The sequence below is a fragment of the Diadema antillarum genome, unplaced genomic scaffold (assembly GCF_040938485.1).
Source record: "Diadema antillarum isolate AM-2024a unplaced genomic scaffold, OU_Dant_1.0 scf00000089, whole genome shotgun sequence".
Lineage (NCBI taxonomy): Eukaryota > Metazoa > Echinodermata > Echinoidea > Diadematoida > Diadematidae > Diadema > Diadema antillarum.
This window is the reverse complement of record NW_027270978.1, coordinates 589,021-612,631: the sequence shown is the minus strand read 5'-3', so window position 1 is coordinate 612,631 and position 23,611 is coordinate 589,021. Positions and strand designations below refer to the sequence as shown.

The 23,611-nt window shown below is 38.7% G+C and overlaps 1 protein-coding gene across 1 annotated transcript in view; it reads left to right on the top strand.

The window, feature by feature from the left end:
- Nucleotides 1–23,611, top strand: part of LOC139718142 (uncharacterized) — a 96,210-nt gene that overhangs the window by 2,810 nt on the left and 69,789 nt on the right. Inside the window, exon 2 of the mRNA XM_071629625.1 lies at nucleotides 12,431–12,532. Coding sequence (XP_071485726.1) covers nucleotides 12,431–12,532 — 102 coding nt within the window. The remainder of the gene's footprint in view (nucleotides 1–12,430; nucleotides 12,533–23,611) is intronic.

The window sequence follows — 23,611 nt, the reverse complement described above, 5'->3', positions numbered from 1 at the left end:
TCAATATGGTTCTCTGTATGTCATACTCTCTCTGTGTCTCTACTGTTGTAATATCAAGGGATAGTCAAATTGTTTTTGAGGTCTGCATTAGTTCCCATTACACTCTTAGACGACCTTCTGCAAGCATAGGAGAAGGGGCGCACAAATTTTGATCCGTAGACTCACCGCAAGTCTACCTTGCTGACTCTGTTTTGATCAGCCATGAAACCGCTTTTATTGGATTTGACCATCATCATAGTTCTTTCTTTTTTTTTCCTTTTTGATACCCTATTACTATCCATCCCACGCAGTGCGTACTCGTGGTGTTGTCAAACTGCACAGCAAAGTGCTGGAGTTTTAACTGCCAGGATTAAAATGTGTAATGGGATATTTCCTTTCGCTGTGATTAGAGGGGACTTGCCGGGCAAAAATAGCCCTCGCCGAAGTGGATCGGCATGAAGCAGAGCCACATGAGCGCTAACATGACTTTAACGCAGCCCAATGGAGAGGTCGCAGATCGTGAAATACATCGATCTGTCAGTATGTTGTATGCAGGTCCTTTGAAGATAGGCCTACAGTGTACATTTGAAGAGAGGCTTTGGGTGGACATGGTATAATAGAGAGAGAAAAAACAACAACTAGAAGTGTGCCAGCACTACTGCATCTGGATGTACATTCAGTAACTCATATCTTCTGTGTGATATCCAAACATACTCTACAACACATTTTCATTATCGAGAAAAGCAGTCCTGCACATTTAAGGCATTCATTTACTGTTTTCCATATATTTCTTCTGTTTAAGTATTACCCAATAAATGTGTTTAAACAGTTGACTTTGTGTTATAATGTACATTCTTGTATGAAAAAAAGAAATGCAGAAATCAAATCAAATCAAGTCAAGTCAAAATCAATTCACATTATACAGTCTACACTGTGACCTGAGTTTAGCTTGGATTTGAACATTCCTGCTCATTATGAGATCTATTCCCATTTCATCAATTCTGTTCAAAGCCATGATGTCGTTTGCACACACAATGTGTGCGAGATGTGATCTTAATATCTTATAATGATGCATAAAGTATAAAATAGCACCTTGTAGGAAAGCAGGTTTCAATAGCCACAGACTGTAACTGCATTGTGTAGATACTCATGGCAATATGAGTCTGATTATGCTGTGTGTGTGATGAGAGTTACCTTTAAACATTGCACATTATGCTAACAACACAGATGCTAGAAAGTTGCACAAGCTTTAGCTGGGGAGTCTCGATTAGTTCCTCCAGCGAGCTTTTTGCAATGAAATATTAACCAGCCACACATTTGTTTGATGTGAGATGAGACTTGGCACAATATGATCGGCTTCATGTGTATAAAATTGCCACTTCTCTTTCTCTGGTACAATGCCAGTTACAATGCAAATACAGATGGGAATGTAAAGTAGCTGCACATAATATAGTTTAAACATGTACTTTAACCCAGCAGGCAGTATTGTGATGACCTGCTGATGACGCAGTGCTCAGCAAACTATTACTCCATCCTATCTTAGCTTGTAGATTTAAAAAAATATGTAATATATACTTACAACAATTTATATTTTATATGATACTCATGATCTACACGACACATGTATACTCATCAATATACATAAATGTTCATATACACACACATAAATATATGAATATATACCGTACTATAAATATGATTATGAAATATGCATACAGTTATTATAAAGTACAAGCAAGATTTGTGTGTATTTATATATGTCCATGTGCACACACATAGTTATATTGTCCTACAAATGCGTTGTGCTACATATAGGAGAGGCAGCTGTTCTTCCTGTATGTCTCTGAAGTATGGGGTACCTGATAGACAGAACTACTTTAAGTGGAAGGTCATACTATCTGGCTTGATTATTGTTTGTACCCCTTGAAGCAGCTGCTCTGCCAATATCCCGTTGTGCCAGGAGAGATGAGAGAAAAATTTTGAGAGAAATATAATAATATCTCTCAGATGCTATCATCAGAGACTACATTACAGTATCATTTTGCTTGACTGTAGTCCGTAATCATCGGTCAAAATTTCCATTTGGAAAAAAAAAAAAAGTTGAGAGAGAAGATTTGCTACAAGGATCATGATTACTATTTTTTTTTTCTTTTTCGTCTGTAACACAATACTCACAGCTTTTTGATTTGCTTTATTTTCAGGAAACTGAGATGCTCAGTTTTCTCGAATAAAGAATGACTTCACAGCAATGATTGTGACATGTAATAACTTTTTGAGAAGCATCCTTACTCTATTCTTCAATTATACGATCTAATGTGACTTTAAAGGAAAAATAACCTAGATAGCAAATATTATGTTTATAAATATGTCCCTAAATGTTTCCAAAAGAATAAAGTAAAGGTGTTGATAGTGCAATGTGAAATACATTTGTGTTAGTGAGAACTAACACACTGTCTCTGCTAGTTTAACGTAGAAACAACAGGCCTCTTTCAAAATATATTAAACCTCAGATATTTCTAGTCATGTTGCCTTCTGATTAGATATAAATGGAGCCTACTTTAAGTGATTTTGTATCGCCATAAGTAAATTGATCTTTCTACGTGGTGTTGTTAGGTGAGGAAAACCTTGGGCAGACTGTATACAAACTTGTGAATACCATATATAACTTGCATTGAAGTATGAGTCAAATTTGTTCATGTTTTGTTTGTTTGTTTGTTTGTTTGTTTGTTTAGACCTGTGGTTTACAAGGCAACAAATTATTGTTCATTCACACTCAGGTTATATTTTTGAGGATACAACACCACTTATATGATGCATGTCATACTATGCTGGATGACTTAGCTAACTTTTACCCACTGCTTGTAATCAAATGTCATATTCCCTGCAAGATTCTGAAATCCTCATGTAATTTTTTTTTTTCAATAACCCTTTTTCTGCCAGAGACTTCAAGCAATGTGTACAACGCTATGGGTTTTGCTTTACCAATCATCTCTTAGAGCACACAAAGTGTTTAAGACCCACTGGGTTCCTGTAAGCAATGAGTATACAAATGTATGAGAAATCAAGCTTATCGTGGTGATGCTAGGCTAAGGTAGGCATCAACATGCATGCATGAGATTTATTTCAGGAGAAAGATCTAGGTTCAGAAGTTTGTTTTTGAGGCCTCCAGTGGCAGCGATGATATCCATCTCCGTGAACATGTTTCAAGGAGTCGCAGCAATCAGACAATGCTTGACTAGTAATTACCTTGCTCTTCCGAAGAAGTTCCTTCCTTGACGTACCCCTCCCGATGTGTACTTGACTCATGGAGGTGGGGGGGGGGGGGGGGGGGGAGAAGGGTAAGGATGAGGGGAGGAGGCCAGGCAGAGGAGAGGTGTGGGGGGGGGGGGAAGGGATGGCTTCGTGGAGGATGTTGGGGGAAGTGACGAAGAGAATCAAACAGGATGTCTGGAGACAGTGAGGGGGCAACTATCACATCAGTGGTTGTCAATGACGGGTGTAACGCCTCAGGGCTATTCATGGTCAGGGTTTCGTAAGAACAAAGAATGACATGGGGGCAACAAAAAGGAAAAAGCGAACCCTCATTTCCTTTTTATAGCAGCAGCATATCCGTCCACATGCAGCAGCATACGATTTGCCAAACACCCAGGGATGGTTTATTTTTTTAAGAACAGAAATAGGCTCCATCTTTAACCTTGCAACGATGAATCATATTGCAAAGGTAAATGACAACATTGAATTCATGGTCGCAGATGTGCTAAAGACATTCGATTTAGAAGCCCGCCGTTTCTGTCCTGCAGCAGTCCACACTCGAAAGACGACAAATGACAAACAGCAGCACTTCCATTTCGTCTCACCCCACTAACTGGGAGGAAGTTTGTTGTTCAATTTTTATCACAGATAGGCTATTTTTAATCCTGATCACCTAAAAATTGGGGTGAAATGTTGGAGGGCCTGCATATATGGAGCTACTGCTTTAAAGTAGCATGCAGTGAGGGGGGGGGGGGGGAAGTTGAAAAAAACATAGGAGGAGCAGGAAGTTTCAACTGATTTGTCAGAGTGCTGGGCTAAAACATCTCATCATTTCTCGCCTGCACAGAATCTCATTTTACATTTCTGATACCACCAAAAAGACTCTAATTTCTTTAAAAAAAACAAAAATAAAAAACAAGAAGTAGCTGTGAAGAATGTACATGAGAATGACAGTAAATGCCCCTACTTCCTTTGTGCCAACATGCGACACGCTCACATGCAATCTGTAAGTCAATAGGGCATATCTCTTTTCTAACAACCAAACAGACAGATAAGGAAAGCGCACCGAAACCGATCTGTACCTTACATCTTTTTGACATTCCTCTCTTTTGTGTTTATACAGGCACATATTCCTGTATTATGTATATTTGTATAGTATATTTTTAGTAAGAAAGAAAGATTGGGTCATAGACAGGTTCATAAGAACTGCAGTTTTGAAAAAGAAAAGTCAGTATGAAATCACATTTCAATTCACTGCATGGTCGTTAAAATGCCTTCGACAGGATCTTTTCAAAAACATGCATTTACGTGTAATAGCATGGACTCATTCAGACAAGATTTTGTGTGTGCATGTGTGTGTGTAGTCCACAGGGTACATTCTTAAAAATGCAACCAGCCATGTTAGTTCCTCTGCTCCAGGGCAATGAATGTGTAAGATATGGAGCATATAAATATGTTGTTGTTGTTGTATCAGGTCACACATAAAGCTGAAGACCAACAGCGTATGATGATAAGCTCAGCGAAGCTGAACAAAGTTCATAGGCCTACTTGATAGGGAACTATTTGGCAAGAAATTTCTTAAAGTCTTTGTGCAGTCGGGAGTTTTCATGCATCAATTTTGCTCTATGAAATCCCCTGTCTTATCTTGTGTGGTTTGTATATGTGTGTGTGCATGCATGCGTGTGTGTGTGTGTGTGTGTGTGTGTGTGTGTGTGTATCCAACGGCAGCTAGGGTGTCATTATGCAGCTATGCTGTTTGTGGTGATACTGTAAACGCAAAGTATTAGATCAACAAATCTATTCGCTCATGGGGCTTGCCAAATTACAAGGCGGTCTGTGTTGTGACTCATTGTCACTGGAGTTTTACAAATGGTTTATTTAAAGGGTTTTGCTATAAATGTTTGTCTAAGTTTGCTTCATGTTCTATTCACTATGACCATGTAACAGCTCTAGCCAAAGATGAATTATTTATACCAAGGAAAAATACAAACAGGTGACAAAATGCATTAGGTATGTTAGGCAAGATATAAGTATAAAAAGATGGTGTCCCTGAAAAGCAAACATTCAAGACTATTTTGTTGGATACATCCTAACTAATATCACAATACATTTTGCCAAGCCAATTATATTTCTTCTAAACAAAACTGTTATATGTACTGAAGAATTAGGAAGTTATTCCCTCATCTCATCCCCCCCCCCCCCAAGAAAAGAAAAAAATCTTTGGATGAAATGCAACAATATGCCTAGTTCATATCTTTTCACATATACATGTCATGTCCCAGTTCTAGAATATATCGCTGCAGGAATAATGGACATTCCTTTCCTTATACCTCTCACTCACACTCACTGGCCTCTCTCTAAATGGTGTCAACCGGGAAATCAATCTAAATGTGAGTTTAGGAGAATATTCGCAATATTGACTGTAATATCTCAAAAGAATATTAGATAGGGGAAAAGAAATTAAAGATTCAATATCTCGCCCGAAAATCAGGAGCGATTCCTCGGAGAGGCCGGCAGTCAAGGCAACTGCATATGTCAAGTCACAGCATCGGAGTCATTCATTATCACGTAATTAGAATAATTTCCTCGTTTGGGGAAAGACCAGGGATTCTCGTTTGCCAGCCCAGTCGGCAGACCTTTCCCCCATTTTGCGCAGACACAAAGCGTTAGCCCGACACTGTGTGAGAGCGCTTCAACTGTAAGAGGGGAAGTATTCTTTATCATCTTACACCTGATACTACTTTCCCTTTCATTTTCATTTTTTTTTTGAAGTGTAATGTGACAAATACGTGCAGTGACAGTTTCAGCTCAATCACATTAATCATTGTGAGAATATCAAAGTTGTCAGTATTTCTTGCAATCTTAGAGAGCTGTTCTGTTTAAAATAAAATGACAATTCTCCTGACCGTACTTCAGTTTCCAAATATTATCATGCTTAAAATGGATGAACCTTCCACCTCTCCTGTAACATTTGACAAATTTTTTTCAACATGCCAATTGTCATAATGTATGATTAACTAATGGGAAATATGTCTCTTTTGATACTTTTAAAATTCATATGAAACTTACTTTTGGAAGGTCATGGAAAAAGAAATGTTAGCGCACTGAAAATTTTGTCCATGTTTTACTGAACTGTATGGCAGTTTTAGAAAAGGTACAACACTTCCTTCCTCGAGAAACCCATTATTCTGTTTTTGAAACCAACTGTGAATTCAAGTCAATTTGAAACTGCATGGCTTTCACTCTCTATGCTGATTAAATTGGACTTAAACAAGATGAAATATTTGTGCTTGTTTTAGAATCTTACATTCCTGAATTGTTCACATTCAAGAAGACAAATGAAGCAGAAGTTTTAAGAGAATACTTTTTTATTTGATGTGTCTCTTTGAATAATGCCATTTGGATTTTTATTTTTTTCATATTTATGGACCCAAGGAGCCTCATTTGAATAGAGGTTAAACCAGAATTATTCACAGCATTAAATTTTTGTGTTGAAACAGCTTTTTTTGCGGCATTAAGTTTGTTTGAATAGCCACAAGCATCTTTGCATGCATTGTAATTCACGGAACGTGGCACTCAAAATTTCATTGCACATTAAAATTTGTGGTTTTTAAGTATCACACATGATTGGACGTATAAGATGCGTAGTTTGTTTACGAAGAAATGCAGAGGGTGTAGGAACGTGCTGCCCTCGTGGAAAACAAGAGCATTAGATGACAATGTTTCGAAATGCGTGGGAGACCCACGGCCCATACACGTGAGAGTGTCCCGCCTCACTTCTTGCAAAAGAGGATCAGTTGAGAACCTGAAGATGTGGATCAGTACAGCGCAACCCACACATGAGGTATGGCTGTGCAAAAGGGAATCCACTTGGTTTACTCTAGAGAACTGATGAAGGCAGCAAACATTATTCAGTCTATCATTTCCTAGACCATACCAAAGTTCAACAAAGAAGAACTGGTCGCAAAACCCGGTCCTTATGATCCATTTAACAAACTGGCTCTGGTATTTACTCTTTGTGTTAAACATGGTGGATGCATCGTCAAATTGTTTGTGTAAATAGCTTGAGCAAGGGATACTTGATGTAAATGTGCAGGGTTGTATTAAAAAAAAAAAAAAGGAATAAAAGACTAGCATAATAGGCACAGGTACATGTACATATGCCTAATATGGGATACAGCTGTTTGCGCTAACCTTTCATCCACTGTAAAATGAAAAAAAAAAAGAGGAAAAAATATCAAAGTCATTGTATCTATGCGTCATTGTTGCGGGCAAATTGATAACTTTGCCCTGTCTCGTAGCAACGGCTTCTTGATATTTATAGGCAAGCATATTGGCGTACATTGTGCGCAAATGAGAGATTCATCAACCGCTGGTGTCCCAGAAGAGTGAGGCGATATGCCTTAATGATTGCAGCGCTCACTGTCCTTGCATCTTGGGATGTGACAGTATTAAAGCAGGAACAGAGTTCCGTTGACAAGAACTATCACTCCCTCCTGATCCCTGCCATAATTTTCTCTCCCCCGAAAAGCGCCAAGTCTCCCTCTGTCGAAAGGTTCCCAACTTTCGGAGCTTGGGGGTGAGTAACCCCCGACAACAGAGAGGAGCCCTCCAAGGGGGTGTACAAGATGCAGCGTGGCGCTGTCGTGATCCTGTCGTTAGAATTCTCTCCAAAAACAAGAGGCCAAGATAGGGGGAAAACTAGCTTTAAAAGACTTTAAAAACGTGCAAACATTTATGAATTCTTTTGTTGTTGTTGTTGCTGTTGTTGTTTTTATCAATGAAGCACAAATTGTAATTGGAGATGGAGTCAAGTACATGCACGCTTTGCTGACCTTTAATTGTGAGGGTTCATTTTTAGTTATTTACAATAGTAACAAACTTCTTGCGTGAAGGTGTAAAGTTCAAGAATTTTCTTTCTGAGTTCTGTCCATTTTGTCATTTTATCCTAAAAAAAGCAGTAGCTCATTTTTCTCTATGTCATCAGTTGTAATAGCAGTAGCAGTAGTAGCAGCAGAAGTCAGTAATGTTTTCTGTATCATTGTCACCGTACTACTGCTAATATAGCAACTGCTTTACTGACTTTGCTTCTAACACTACGATAATTTCTCCTACTGCCACTAAGTATGGCTATTGCAATCATCGCATCTTTTTGTCACTTATTCATGCATAGTTATGAACTTACTCCATATTGCCCATAAACTGTGATTAGTGTTTATATTATCTTACTGCTGTTAGTCCAAATTTAGCATTACAAATGTGATCGCAAACTGTCACATATGAAATATCGCGTTTATTAAGCTTTAAATTAAATGGCAGAGAGATTTGGAATTAAAATTTGTGATTGTGACACCATGCCTCGTGACACGCTGAAGGTTTACAGGGATTTCTCCATCGGCATCATGTTGATGCTTAGCCGCTTCTGAACAGTGTCACATATATTCGTGCCGAATGATCTATATCCTGTGATGACATGGTATTAACATTAAGCGCAGTAATGTCCCAAAATCCCCAAGCCAGACATTTAATACCTGATTGCCGTAACGATCCGACCTATTGCATGTCTAAGCACGTTTCGTGAATTCAAATCATCCAGTATCAGTAGCGTAGCAACTTAAAGCCGACTGCAATTTTGTCAACAAGCATTTGTTTCACAAGTAACTGTTTACATTTAGATCTGAATGGTTGCCTTCTCAAATTTCCGACATATTGCCTTTCATGTCACCAAGCATTAGTTAAAGAGAGAAATTTGCAAGAGCCCCCCAAAACCTCATGTTAAAATGATCAACATGGATATGGTCACTTGGACTTTGCATGAAAATTTATGCATAAAAGTGTGGTTTGAAGAGACAATATGTCAAAAACATGCAAGAAAAAAGGAAACATCAGTAGCAATTGTACACACCAAGCTACGTAAATCAACTGTTTGCGCACATTGCGGCTTTCAAAGTCCAGTCTTTAATTATCAGCGTTAATCACCCTGATGGCTCATATCAAATGATATCTTGATAATCTAGCCTTCTTATAACAGCCTGTTGAGTTGGGTATAATGGGGGGGGGGGGGGGGGGAGGCTAGCAGAATGCCTTTGTAAATATGATCAATTCTAAACTGAAACCACCACAGTTTGTTATTCACAACCTCTTCCTGCACATAAAGCATTTTGTTAATACTGGTTCTTATCAACTCGTTGTAGCCTGGGCATACCCTGTACATACTTAAAGGGACTGTACAGTTCTGGGTAAGGTGAGGATTTAGCTTTGAACGTTTTGCGAGATATTCAGAAACCACTCTATGAGATGTCAAAGACCATGCAATTCTAAGGGGTATCAAAAGTTTATTTGATGAAGATCGGTTTTGAAATGGCTGAGATATCCAAAAACAAGGTGAAACAAAGAGATTCTGATAAAAGGCGTGGCCTGTCACCTTTTGTCATTATCACTTTTTTGGATATAATCTCAGCAATTTGAAAACCAATTTTCATTAAATAAACATTGAATCCTTCTTAAAATTACATGCTATTTCATATTTCATAAGAGGTTTCTAATGATCTCACTTTGGAATGTTATAAACCTGAATCCCCACCTCAACCAGTACTGTACAGTCCCTTTAAACTCTCTGTTTCAAGTAGTATACATCAGGGGGGTGTTTCATCAACGTTTGTCAGCGCTGACAATTTCAGCAAAATCCTTGGTTTTGATTGGCTGAGATGTGCTGGTCAATGACTGTTACTATGGTGATTGTCAGCGATGACAACTTTTTGCGCTGACAAACGTTGATGAAACACCCCCCAGGAGAGAGAGAAAAAAAAAGAAAAATGTTGAAGTCTGTCAAGATGATTAGAAGACCCCAGGGTTGTGTACCTGGCACTTGAATGTCTGGTGCAGAGCTTGCCATTGGCAGGTGTATGTAATCTCATGATTTCCAATGATGATATGCCTACAGGTGAGCCATTAATCATTCAAATTGAAGGTATGGTAAACAAGACAGGATGAACTACATGTATAAACACAAACAAGGAAGGAGATGAATTTTGCTGGAAGGAGTTTAGGAATTAGTTTGGAGACTGTAGAACTGTACAGAAAGGAAAAGCAGTTTGAGAGAACCAGTAAATGAAAGTTGGATAGTTAACAACTGAACTAGATAAGTAGATAGATAGATAGGTAAATAGATAGATAGATAGATAGATAGATAGATAGATAGATAGATAGATAAACAGATAAATACATTGTTAGATCGATTGATGGATAGAGAGATATTCTATATTTTTAAAGAGGGTGTGTATAGTGACATTGTGTATGATGAGAAGTATATACATTGAGAATGTTAAAAGTGACAACATTATTTTTTTTTTGCTAAATGTGCACCATGTGTCAGCACAGCAAAGATCACAAACTTTCTTTGCAGCACATCTCAGTTTAAATACTACATGCCAAGTTGTGTCAGTTAAGTTTAAAGAATGTCTCTATTCCTTTCGTGTGTGTTTTTTCCCCAAGATTTGTCTTCCTTCCTTTCATTTGCTCCCCCAAACTAGACAGCTGATGTACAGATACCATGTAGTCAAAGAAGGTTCATATTATGATAGTGCGTACATCATATCATACACATCATCTACAACACTAGTAATTACCTACATCCAAGTGCATGTTTCCTGTTCGTATGCATTACATAACTAGGAATATCTCAGACATGTAAAAATGGTGCAGACCTAGAGGAAGTAAAACCCCATTGAGATGAACAAAGTGTGAGAGACAGAACATGTAAGAAGAGGGGGCTCAGAGAAAGTACAGTAAATTGATCAAGGCATTCACAGTATAAGGATGGTAGACATCGCAAAGACATTACAGTCTTTTTTCCGAGGATAGGAAAAACACCTTATGCCTCATACCCATGCCTAAACCGCAACGTCTTGATGGTTGTTAAGCCGTGATGCTTACGGGTGCACAAACACCTTCCGTGAACTCTTGAAAAGTGAACTGCCAAGCAATTCTATTTTTATACGAGTAATCTCGGGAAGTGACTTTTTGCACCGCCGTTGTAAGAGAGAGAAAGGTGCCACGAATTATTCACTATCGCCCTGTCGGATTAGCTTTGAGAGCAAATGCCACCTTGGTGTGTCTACTTCTTTAGTCCCATTCATACACACCTGAAATGAATGCTGTTTGAAAAGATGTTTTTTGCATCGCAGTGTGAAAACCATTAATTCCTATCAAAGTGTGGACACAAAAATTGATTAACTTTCGTGATGTGTATTGTGAAGCATATTGATTCAGTGTGAGTTCTTTTAGAAACTCTTGCGAGAATTTGCCCTGCATGGTCTGTTTGAATGGCATGCAAAGAAACCACACATTTTTAAAAATACCATAGCGCAAGTTGCAACACTAGTACGCCTGCACTCAGGGTGCCCAGGGTTACACTTTGATCATTGTTTAGGCATGTGCAGTCTGGGGACTCAAAGTACTTCATTTCCAGCCCGCTTTTTGCAGTGTGTGAACGGTTGCAAATGAAATAAATTCTTGCAACCTGATGCAAAAACTGGTAACTCCTATGTGTGAATGCGGTTTTTCATTAGGCCCCACTCTGAAGATCTGAGGACATCTTTGTATTCATCACAAAAATTGTTCACAGAGCAATTGTATGTCACAGCGTGTAACACCTCTTCAACCCACACACTCACATCAGTATGTTGTTTTGATAGTTTAATGAAACTACCAATGTAAGCACTTTCCTGCAAAGTAGTTTGTTGGTTTGTAGAAACTTAACTCCAGTTGTAGAAATGATACTTTTTATACTCATACCCTGATATGACTAAATGTACATGTATAGATGTGTTCGCCTTCCAGTCACATTATCAAACCAAAGTCACTTGACATCACTCTTGCCTTTACAGAAAGTAAAGATGGTAGACGTTTTGTTTGATTTTGATTTTTTTTGTCAGATTTTCTGTTTTTATTTTCACATATTTTTACAAAGCAGTATCATGAAAATATGTGAAACTTTAATATGTCATAACTTTCTCACACTATTTGAGATCCAATCTGATGATACCTGTACCGTTCTGTTTGAGTTTATACATTACTTATCAAAGCCAACCTGACTGTGGTGTGTTATTGCACTTCAATAGTCAAAATACGTCATAGTCTCGTGACGTCAGAAATATACATGATAGTTATTTCCTGATTTGTTTCTTTTCCTCTGCAGATTTCTCAGCTGGCCTCCTCCATGGTGACAAGAGACTTACTCAAGAGAGCTGAGACTCAGGTGTCCTCAAAACTCATAGACCAGATCTTCAGGGCCATTCATGTAAGTGGAGAACTAGCTCTTCAACTTGTTACAAGCTTGTAATTTCACTAAAGTGTTCTGCAGAGCAAGGTCCAGTCAACAGCAATAAATTTTTAACATAGAAATTATTTTTAGTTAATTGATAGGTGTAATTAATGATGATTTGGGCAAATATTCTGAATAGAAACAATTTGTCAAAAAGCAGTTTTGATTACCTCCCTACGTTTATTTGATTTTCAGGGCCTTGAACAATGAAATCAAAGTTCCACAAGAAAACATCTGTCTCCTTAGATATGTGTATACCACTAGACAAATTCGTTCACATTATTTTCATCTAGTCCGTAATTAGAAATCCTAATAATCTTGAGGAAACAAAAAACAAAAAGAAACTAAAAATAGCTTTTCTTATGAAAGGACAGCCCTTTAATTGCTATCAAAGTTGTGAAGGGGAAAGACCAAAGAACGTAGGCAGACCAATGATGCAATCCTCAGATGGAGGTATACACATACCTGTGCGGGAGTAGTGTGTCGCTATGGCGATATCTTCCGGATGACAGGTGGTCTTCCATGGGGTGTGTCTTTCAGTCAGTTCTCGTCTGCTGGTGAACCAGACAAGCGGTTCCAAACAAGCTGTGGGGGATGGTTTATTTTTTGCGTGATCTAATGACGTCCACAAGCCCACTTCCTCCCAAACTCTTATGGGAATCTCTGCTGAACCAAAACAAGAACAAGGCTCCATTGAGAAGTCAGCTTGTGGGGAAAATATCATGTGTACATTGATCAACCGGAAGACGCCCAGCTGCGAGTAGTGTCAGATTTAGATTGGAAAGGAAAGTGCAAACATACGAACTTTAAAACTCTTTCAGGGTGAAAGTTATAATTTCAGTGAAAGAATTAGGAGATTTGCTTCATTTGTCAGAAATCATTTCCATGAGCTTGTCCTTGTGTAATCAGATCGAATCATCTCAATTAATATTGGAACTGACATACTTCTATCACTATTGGTAGGTCAATTTGTGGTATAAATTTGGTATTCTTGAAATTCAAAACATGTCTTAATGCTATCAAATCGGGAAAACAAGTTCCAATGAACTTTAATCAATGGAATGGATTTGTTGACTATTAGGAACAAAGAACTACACTAATCAATGTGAAAATTACCAAAGCTATATAAAATCATTAGCAGTGATTCCTTGCGTAATTATGAAGTACCCATAATTTTCTTATTATCATCAGCTGAAGTATACTGGAATCCACAGTTATGATTATTTTTTTTTTAATGTGATTACTTTGTCAATGTTAATGTTACCCAAAGTCTGTAATGAAACTCTTCTGATTAAACTTTATGAGGATATCAAAACAAAATTCCACATGAAATAGGTTAGTAGAGGACATTTTCATGAACGTTCTGAAAAAGAAAGAATACAACATATTGTATTTAGAGTGCACAGTTTGGCCTGACAGTCGGTGATGTAGCAACACCATACATAATGAGTGTAGTAGACTTTGTTTCCGAATCTGATGGATTTAATATCTCGTCAAGTGGAGGGCAACCAACCATCACTTCACAGAACACTGGTCAGTCATCAGTCGAGTCCATCTCTAATAGAAATTAGTCTGTTGTCCAGCCGGCAGAAGCATTTGAAAATTAGATTTGAAAAACAAAAATTTGGCAGCACTCCTAAGTTATTAATGCATGTTGGGTAGAAATAGGTATTACCACATACGTATGTAGACTTTGTTGCAAGAAACAAAAAATCAAAAGATCTAAAAAACTAAGTTCTTTGTGTGAAATTTTTTGCCAGAGCTTTGTTGAAGCAAAAGTGACCTGGTGGAAAAGTGAGTTTGCTCTTCAGTTTCACAAAATATCTTGATACATGTAGGTAATTTGGGATGTTACAGGAGAATCCAAAACAAGGACGATATTTGATATCTGGAGTCATTATAAATGAAAGTTGCACATTATTCCAAATATTAGCATGACAGCATGAATATTGATTTAAGGTAAGCCTTCTTAACCTTATCGTAGCCAAGGAAACAAGGAAAGGACTGCTATGTAAGGTTGCAATATACTGGTACCTTGGAAACAATAGGTGCATTCACACAATACCTTATCTTGTACTGATAACTTCCATGGATAACAGGCTAAATTGCTATGTTAAGCAAGGGCTCATTCACGCGTTTCTTATCATTGATGATAAGACTCAAATTTTTTTATCAACGGGCACCACTTCGTGATTGAAGTCAGAAATTTTATGCTGCTTGTTGCAACCACTATTTTTCGCACAGCACTCACGCATTTACAGTTAAAAGCAATTCTTTATCACAAAGCCGACAGAACGGGTACAAAACAAGCATGCTCAAAGATAGCCTATGATAATGAATGTTTCACCGTTGATTAAATCTCAAGACAGTGTTTTGTATCATGCATGTATACAGCCTATATGCCCACATCTCTTGGGTGTCCATTTGCTTAAACTTATTCAATGCTCGCAAGAGTCAGGCTTTTAACCATAAGTATTGAAGTTCATTGATATTCTGCATTCAGGCTGCACGCTGCTAACTTACTCACTCTGTAAGGGTATTTGTTATCATAAATTTTTGCCTTGTTGCATATTGGAAAGGACGACGTATTCCGTAATTGCACAAGCATCACAAATGACAACTCATGTAAAGAGGAATTACCGGTATCAAGCTTTCTATTGATACCACATAATGTAACAACAATTGATATGTTACCCCTCAAACCTGAATTGCAATATTTTTTTGAGGGGCTTTTATCATATATGCACATAATACATAGAAGTGTAAATGATGACACAAAATGAAAGGACATTTAATGTGCTTAAATAGCACCATGTAAGCTGACTGGTAGACAATCACATCATCATAATTTTGCTGAAATTGGCTCATTCCGCTCACATTTTCTCCAGCCTTCTGCTCATAGATACGTCATTGTATTTGTGCACAGCTAGGTAACTTGACTCTCCTTTAATAAAATAACATCTGCTGTGACCAAGTGATCACGAACATCGATGGACGCCAGATCCAACTGGCTCTAAATTGCTCACGTGCGTAGGCTTGTACTTCATGAGTGACGTCAAGCCGCATAATCATTTTAAAAAAATCTGTTTTGACACACAAGACATCGGACTCCATGTGCTGGCCATGACTGCTACTTGGTCACTCTTCAGGCTTGTAGAAAACAAGGTCATGTTTTGGCCATCTCTTCCGCCCGCCCCCCCCCCCCTCCTGTTTGTGCCGTGTTCTGAAGGTTGTTGAGCTGAGGACGTACGTTTGCGTCAGGTTCCCAGAAATAGCATATTTTGGTTCCTTCTGACTGTCATGCGTCGATATTTTGAGACGCGGATCCAGTGTGTAGTGAGCATCGCGCTGTGTCCAGTGTAAGGGATTGCTGTGAATGTAATTAGATTTACATGACTCTACATGCGTTCGCAATGATGCATTTGTTTTTAGTGTTAAAATGTTCTCAAACCGGAATGTGCTAGTCGAACCTTGAGAAATGTAATCGAAAAACATCAAAATTCTCCATGTGTGGCAAATGGCTGCTTGGGAAGTAATCCATGTATTTTTTTTTGTGTGTGTGTGGTCTTATTGTATTTCCCTCAAACACTTACAGTCTTGTCCTGTTATTTTATGAGGAAGTATCTGAAGAGTTTTGTGATTGGTGCATTGAGGTAGAGATTTTGAAATAATTTTGGCAGGTTGTTTGTCATTTGCAAGCTGCAATAAACTTGCTCCCTGCAAGACACCCTCACAGAGGAGATCCACGAAAAGAGGGTCGACGCCTTCTGCAGAGCTCCCGTGATGCGAAACCGAAGGGTGATTGTCCTACATCCTTGAGGATGGTGGAGCCCTTCTGTTTCTTCCTTGGCTAAAATTCGCCGTGCGGATCTTCCCTCAGTCACCCATCAATGCAATCAGTGACACACTTCCTGTTGAATAGTGACCCCTGTCTGCCGCAATGATAAGATGGCAATGTAAGAGGACACAGAGCTCCAAAGACTCTTGCACTTGCCATTTTGTTCATCATTTTTTAATCTTTGAGGTGTCTGAGGACAACAAGGGGAAAAAAATTGTTGCATCGATTCAGACCCCCACTTCCTCTCCCATTCAATGCTAATCAACGTGACAAACACACACAAAAAAGAACAACAGCAACAAAACACAGACGCAAATTATGATGTCATGACTTTCATCCCTTTACAACACCAAGATGTGAACACACCAAAGTTCTTTCCAGGTGTGGAAGTGTTCTGCCAATATAAATACAGAAAGTTCTCCCTTTGCCATACTTTGGTGATAAAATTATGCTGCTGTTTTTGAGTAGATTACCATTTGACCTCTAGGAAAAATATTCCACACATTGATGCAGATTCCCCTTCCTCTCCTATACAATTCAATTTTATTTTATGCAAGAGTGATCCCTACCCCCTCACCCCCCCCCCTCCAAAAAAAAAAAGAAAAGAAAAGAAAAAAAGGAAGAGATGTGATGTCATGGTTTATATGCTCTTTACAACTCCTTGTCATACTTTAACAATAATGTGTTACCAACCATTTTAACATTCTCCTAATATACTATCCTGTACATTTTCACTGAAGAAAGCCTGTACATGTTTTCTTATCATTGTTAGATGTTAAAGCATCAAAGCTCTAAACGTCTTTTCAACACTTGGTAAAAACAACAGCATAGCACAGTGACAACATGGCTATAGGTGTCAACTGTTCTTATAAAGGACAATTCATACTCTATTAGAAATTTGAGTGGAAAAACTCTAGTGTGTACATAAGTAAATTAATTCCTCTTGAGGAAACAATTGTGATGTGATACTACTCTCTTCTTTACTTAGTCTGCCTTCATATGCCAGAACATTGAGTAAATTTCCTGTTAGTATTGTTAACAATTTGGTGTTTTTAATGTTGAAAGTTGATTATCAAAAACCGTAGATTTTTTTATTTGTTTCAGATTGTCAACTCCTTTTAGATTGAGACTTTGGTAGTAAGAGATCCAAACCAAATTTAAAAGAATGAATCTGAGATGATGGAACAATTTGGCCCTTTGCTAGTCATGGACATTTTGAAACACTTCCCAGACCATGGAAGGCATTGAGAAAAGTATCACCAGACAGACTAGATTAGGTCACATTAGATGATCAGGAAACAGCACAAGTTTGAGTCTGATGGGTGCAGTCTACAATTCATCGTCTGGACACGGATGACCACATTCTATCCGCCACGGTTCACTCGTGTGCTGTTTTGGGCATTTGCAACAGGGGCAGTATTTTGACCTGAATAACGAATGCCCTCAAATGATTGTCTTCTTGTTGTATGAGAGGTCTAAAAGATTATGTATATGAATTGACTGGTGCCATGTAGACTGAATTTTTGTTCACTTTTGTTCTTTTTTGTTGTTTTCTGTGGTTATGTTTGCTTATGGATTTTTTCTTTATGTGTATGGTTTTGTTTTGTTTTGTTGTGTTTGGTTTTTGTTGTTTGGTTTTCTTTTTGAGAGAGAGAGAGAGAGATGTCAACCTTGGAGTCCTCCCTACCAGGCCAGGGATGAGAGAAGAACCACCAAATATGGCAGGAGAAGAAGAGGGGAAATTCAATTACTGTGGGACAACAAAGACAAAAATGACAGTGGGCTCACATTTATAGGCCAGTTATGGGCTGGTTTGAGTGTCTGTAATTGGGAATTCCATTCGTCAGCTTCCTGTTTGCATCTAGTTTCACTTGCAATCGTCAAGTGATGATATGATACGAGAGGCAGTGGTGATGCGGGGCAGGACTGGAAATTTGCTCTGACTAACACAAACATCATCTTTCTTTCTTATTTTCCCCTACTCTGTTTCTTCTCATTCATTCTCTGACATTTATAATGGGCATTTCCATGTGACATGAAAAACGAAGTGACACATAGAGTGCTTAATAAACTTTAGGGGGTCCTGGATTGTTGATAAAGCATCTCAGCTGGAAACCTGGCAGCATTGAGTAATGACAGATATCACTCAAACGAGATTTGCTTGTCTAAATGTCTTCCCTGAAATGTATACTAGTGTGTCTTAAAATACCCCTAACCCCCCCCCCCCCCCACACACACACACACATATTTCACATCATCAGAACTGCAGTAGAGTGTAAAGAATATTAAAGGAATGGGATGACATTGTTAGCTTCAACTGCTTTCCTATATTTCTGGAAAGTTAGCACAACTTTTGTCATTATTTGCATTGACCGTGTTGTCTTGTCGTCATGAAGGGTCTTCTCGACCTAATTGCAGTTCCTCATTTCTCATTCTCTGTGTGTGAGAAGGAAATCCAATGGTTTCCATGAGATATTTTTAGTCTGTTCATTGAGTACCTTTTACTTTTCTTTTTCTTTTCTCTTTTTGTTTTGTTCAATGGTGAATGCAGAATGTTCTGACGTAGTGCCATGCTTTTCCGAAATTGTTTTCTTCCAGTTGATTGAGGTGTGCATTTTTCCACCCACAGCCAGCCGTCACTGTAATCTCCCCCATCATCCTCTTCACCGCCGCTGATGCAAAACTTCCTCCGGGGGTGCCTCCGAGTCTGGGGCAGACCTCACGGCTCGCCCAGCTACTCTCTTTTTTCCCTTCTATCTGTCTTCTTTGTGCCGTACAGCGATGTCGAGGCATGTACCGGTTTCCCTTCCAAATTAGCGCTTCATCTGGCATAGGATCACTCCTGTTGACACCTCACAGGTGAATCTGTCCTGGAAAGAGTGATGATGTTGAAGGGGAAGGGGGGAGGGGGGAGGGTGGAAGGCTCATGTTGAGGGAGAGGGGGTTATGTTGCAGCATCAGAACTGTCATTAATAGTTACAAAATGTATAAACCACAGGTGAGATATATCAGCACCTCTTGAGATATACTTTTTGTTGGAGGATTTCTATATCCCTTATTGACTTCTCTCCCCCTTTCGTATTCTCTCTCTCTTGCTGTCCGTCATAAAGAATAAATATTGACTTTTGCCCCCTATGTGATGCAATGATGTCAAAGGGTGCATTTATCAATTCTTTTTCTCGGCAGAAACAGGTTTTCCAAACGGCTTTCAGGGAATATTTACGAGATGATAAATGCAAAGTTGTTTTGATTATGGGGTTCAGAAAGCTTTTTTGAAAACCGCAGATTTGTGCTTTCCGAAACAGATTTCCGAAACAGGTTTCCAAAACAGGTTTCCAGAAACCTGTTTCTAGAAGCCCTTTGAAGCGAGATAAACGCAAAGCTGTTTTGAAACAGCTTTGTACTGTGGTTATGAACCACGCCTTCTCCTCGGGTCAAAATGCGCAATGTAGCTGCGCAGTGACAAGGCCAGTTTTTCGGGTTCGTGATGAGTTGATAAACGCAACTATTTTGGAAGCCGTTTCTAAAGGGCTTTGAAAATGGCCTCCAAAAGGGCTTTGGAAACGGCTTTTGAAAGCCGTTTCAAACAGGGGAAAGATGATAAATGCAGCCAAAAGCTCATAAAGAGTCTTTTCAGAAGAGGAACAGAAGAGTCGTTGGTTGAAACATCATGAGATGACCACTACCACCCAGAAACCGACCCAAGCTTTGTTTCCTCGTCTGTGCCACATTTTGTTGTTGTTATTGTCATCATTGTCATTGTTCCAAACTGACCAATATTTCATCTAATGAAAGAGGGAGAGAAGGTTGAATGTGATGATGGGTGGTTGGGGGGGGGGGGGAGGTTGTAATGGAAGGGGGAAAATTTATGGTTCGACCTATTGTCTTCAGAGAGAGTACATGTAGTTTCACTTCCTATAAAGAGTTGTGTCCCTTGTACCTTTTCTCAGTATGATTGATATGAGTCATGTAGTGGCATCAATAGATGATGCATTCCAAGGCCATGATAACCAAAATCTGAGAAGATGATTTCAGCAAGGCATATAATTGACGCCAGAAAACAGAAGCTTATACCCCTTTCATAAACTCACCCACCAATTATCCGCATAAGAATAATGCGGACATTTCAATAAAAAATACGTTCACAAACTCTGAAAATAATCCGCATTATTTTTACGAGCGCCCGTCCTGAAAAAGGCGGATAATCGTCATGGTAACTGTGCACGTCCCTCCTGCGGGAAAGGCAAGTGACGTTTGACCGCACCCCGGCAATTATCCGCATCATTTGGGTTTGCGTTCATAAACTCCAAATCTGGTCCTGATGCTGCTATTATGCGGATAATAGAAGGGTCGAAAAAAAGCGCATTATTCTGCCCCCGCTCCGATTTTACGACCAAATGTTGCGGATATTATCCGCATTATTGAGTTTATGAATGGGGTATAATATATATAATGCCCTCCTGTCAGGGGGCAAGTATTAAGCAGTCACACTTGTGTCCCATGCAAAGATGCTACAAGTAGGATCCAGAAGAATCTGCATCTAAATAAATTTAATCTAAGGCAAGGGCAAAATGGCTTGACATAAAAGAACTTGCATCCAGTTTGTGTTATTTTAAAATCTTTTAAGTGTCAATGAAAATTGAGCAAAAATGATTTTGATATGTTTGTATTTGATATGAATTTATCAAATTTGATTTAATTTGACTTAACATGATCTGATATGATTTGTTTGGAGTGGAACAAGTATCACTTAGGGCGACATACAAATTGAGTTTTATTGCCCAGGTTGCCAATATCCCCAGGATTCTGGTCTACACAGTCTTACCTTGAGAGTAGATTCCTTGTCAGCTGACATATCTCCTGCCCTGACTGAAAGAAATGGGGGTTTCATGCGTCACACATGCCCCCCTTGTGTGCAGGAAAGGGGGGACGGCCACATCAATTGATCCAATTAGATTTTGAAATGTTTGAAACTCTCTGACAAGACATCCTTTCCAGTGATCTATAGGTGCAGATAATATGTGACAGTCTCGCATGTGATAAAAGACATCACCATTGGTCAGCATGTTCTACAAAATGTCTCATATTAAATCATGATTCAGTTCAAGCCATGCAAAAACTACTCTCTTTTATTTTCTCTCTTTCTCTATGTTCATCTATTGAATCGCATCTTTCATCAACGGTAATAAAGCTAGGATGGTTGCCTGTTGATTCTAGTCACCTTATTTTCTCAAAATCTTGCCAGTAATTGCCTTGGATGTTGCCAGAAACTGGACATTACAAACAAGAAAAAAAGAAGAAGAAAAAAAAAAACAACGCTTCCCTCCTGTTTTAGTATGCATGTGGCCTCCAAAGCCTGCAACTCACCGGGACTGTGACACATAGCCAGAGAGAATGTTTTTGTTGTTTTTTGTTGTTTCTTAGTGTGTATCTGTGTGTGGATGCTTATTATTTTTAATTGGAATGACTCCTATAGTCTTTTTCCTTTGTTCTGTGAGAACGATGAGGGAAACAATTGAAACATTTCAGTCCTTGATCGCTTCTCATTGTGTCACAAAATGTGGAATGCGATCGAAGGTCCCCCTAATTACAGGCAGAATCACAGGTTTCTTCATGGACAATGTCAACAGTTATCATCTGCATTATACAAATCGATCTGCCTAATTTTGTTTTATTCTTACTTCCCAGTGGAAGCTTTGCTCTGGTTGATTGCCAGACTGTCATAATGGCTTCATTAATTGCTTCTTTCCCGTAGGCTTCCTCTTCTCATCCAAACCATGCCAAAAGTGGCCTGTGGTGCTACACAAAAAAAGGTCTTGTCAGGTTGCAATGCCCATGACAAGCAAAACTTGGTCAAGTTCAGGATGCTATTTAAGTCCCCTTTGTTGAATCATATACCCTCCTTGATAACCTCATTCAAATCTTCTTTGTGACACACCTTACACACACAAACACACACACACACACACACACACATAACATGTATGCATGCATCTCCATACAGACAGACAGACAAAAACATTCCACAATCTACTATAGATAAGCAATACACTGGTCAGCCATCTTGATTTTGTTGACAGGATATTTTCATATTTCATATTTGCCTATGTTAGATTTTAATATCACCTATTCTGGCATTCTTTTTTCCCTAACTATGTTTTGAGTAGAGTTTTCCATGCTGCGAGTATACAAAGCGTTAAAGGGTAAGTCATTCTGATCGATGACAACTGAATTGTGCAGTTAATCAATTATTATCAGAATAGGGATATTACCAGTAAATATGACTCTTGTAGACATTGGTTGGTCATTATACTTCTCTCTGATCGAATGTGGTGTTATTCTGCCCATACAAAGTCATCGATTTGATCTTCTCTGTTTCACTTTCACTTTAATGCCTTTCTAGTTGTAATATCTTCATTGATTTCATTTCTATGGTTCACTGATTGCATTGTTCCAAGTTGTTGTTCTAATTATATTGAGACTCAACAATAACCACTGAACTCTCCTGTCTAAGAGTATCCCATATCCAGTCACGACTTAAGTGACGATACAACGAACCACTCCTAGACAATGCACCATCAGAGTCTTGATTAGGAATAAATTAGGACTCTTTATGACCTGTCTAACCACTCTCGTGGTCCTTAGAAAATACTTACATTGAAATTACAATATCTTCATCTCAAAGATCTTTGAAGGTGTCTTTAAACAGTCCCAAGATAAAGGAAGAAAAGTATTGGACATACTATGAATAGCACTGGCACTTTTCATTGCAACTGATTGACAAATTGCCCTACATCAACATTGACTTGAAACATTCCTCATATCTCACATGAGAATGTATGTTAATATAAACCGCATGAAATGTCATCATATTTTCAGCTAATGGTTGCCATGGCAATGACAGAATTAACTATCATGAATAACATGTAGATACCAAATGCCATGACTGATGATGTATAGATTGTATATTGAACAGTCAAAGATATCCTTGAAAGACCACCATCACTTTGATATGTCGTGTAATCCTGTAGACATATCCTTGAAGTATGTGATGTTATCAAATGCTCAGAGGGGTGCAAAATGCTGAAGAAATACAGAGGCGAAAAGCCTAAACGTATCCCAATATGCTCAGAAATGCTGTGGGTTCTGTGGGACGACCCTTCAAATTGATGATTGTTTGGTTTAAAGGTTAATCACAGGTGTTGTGCTCCCGGTAG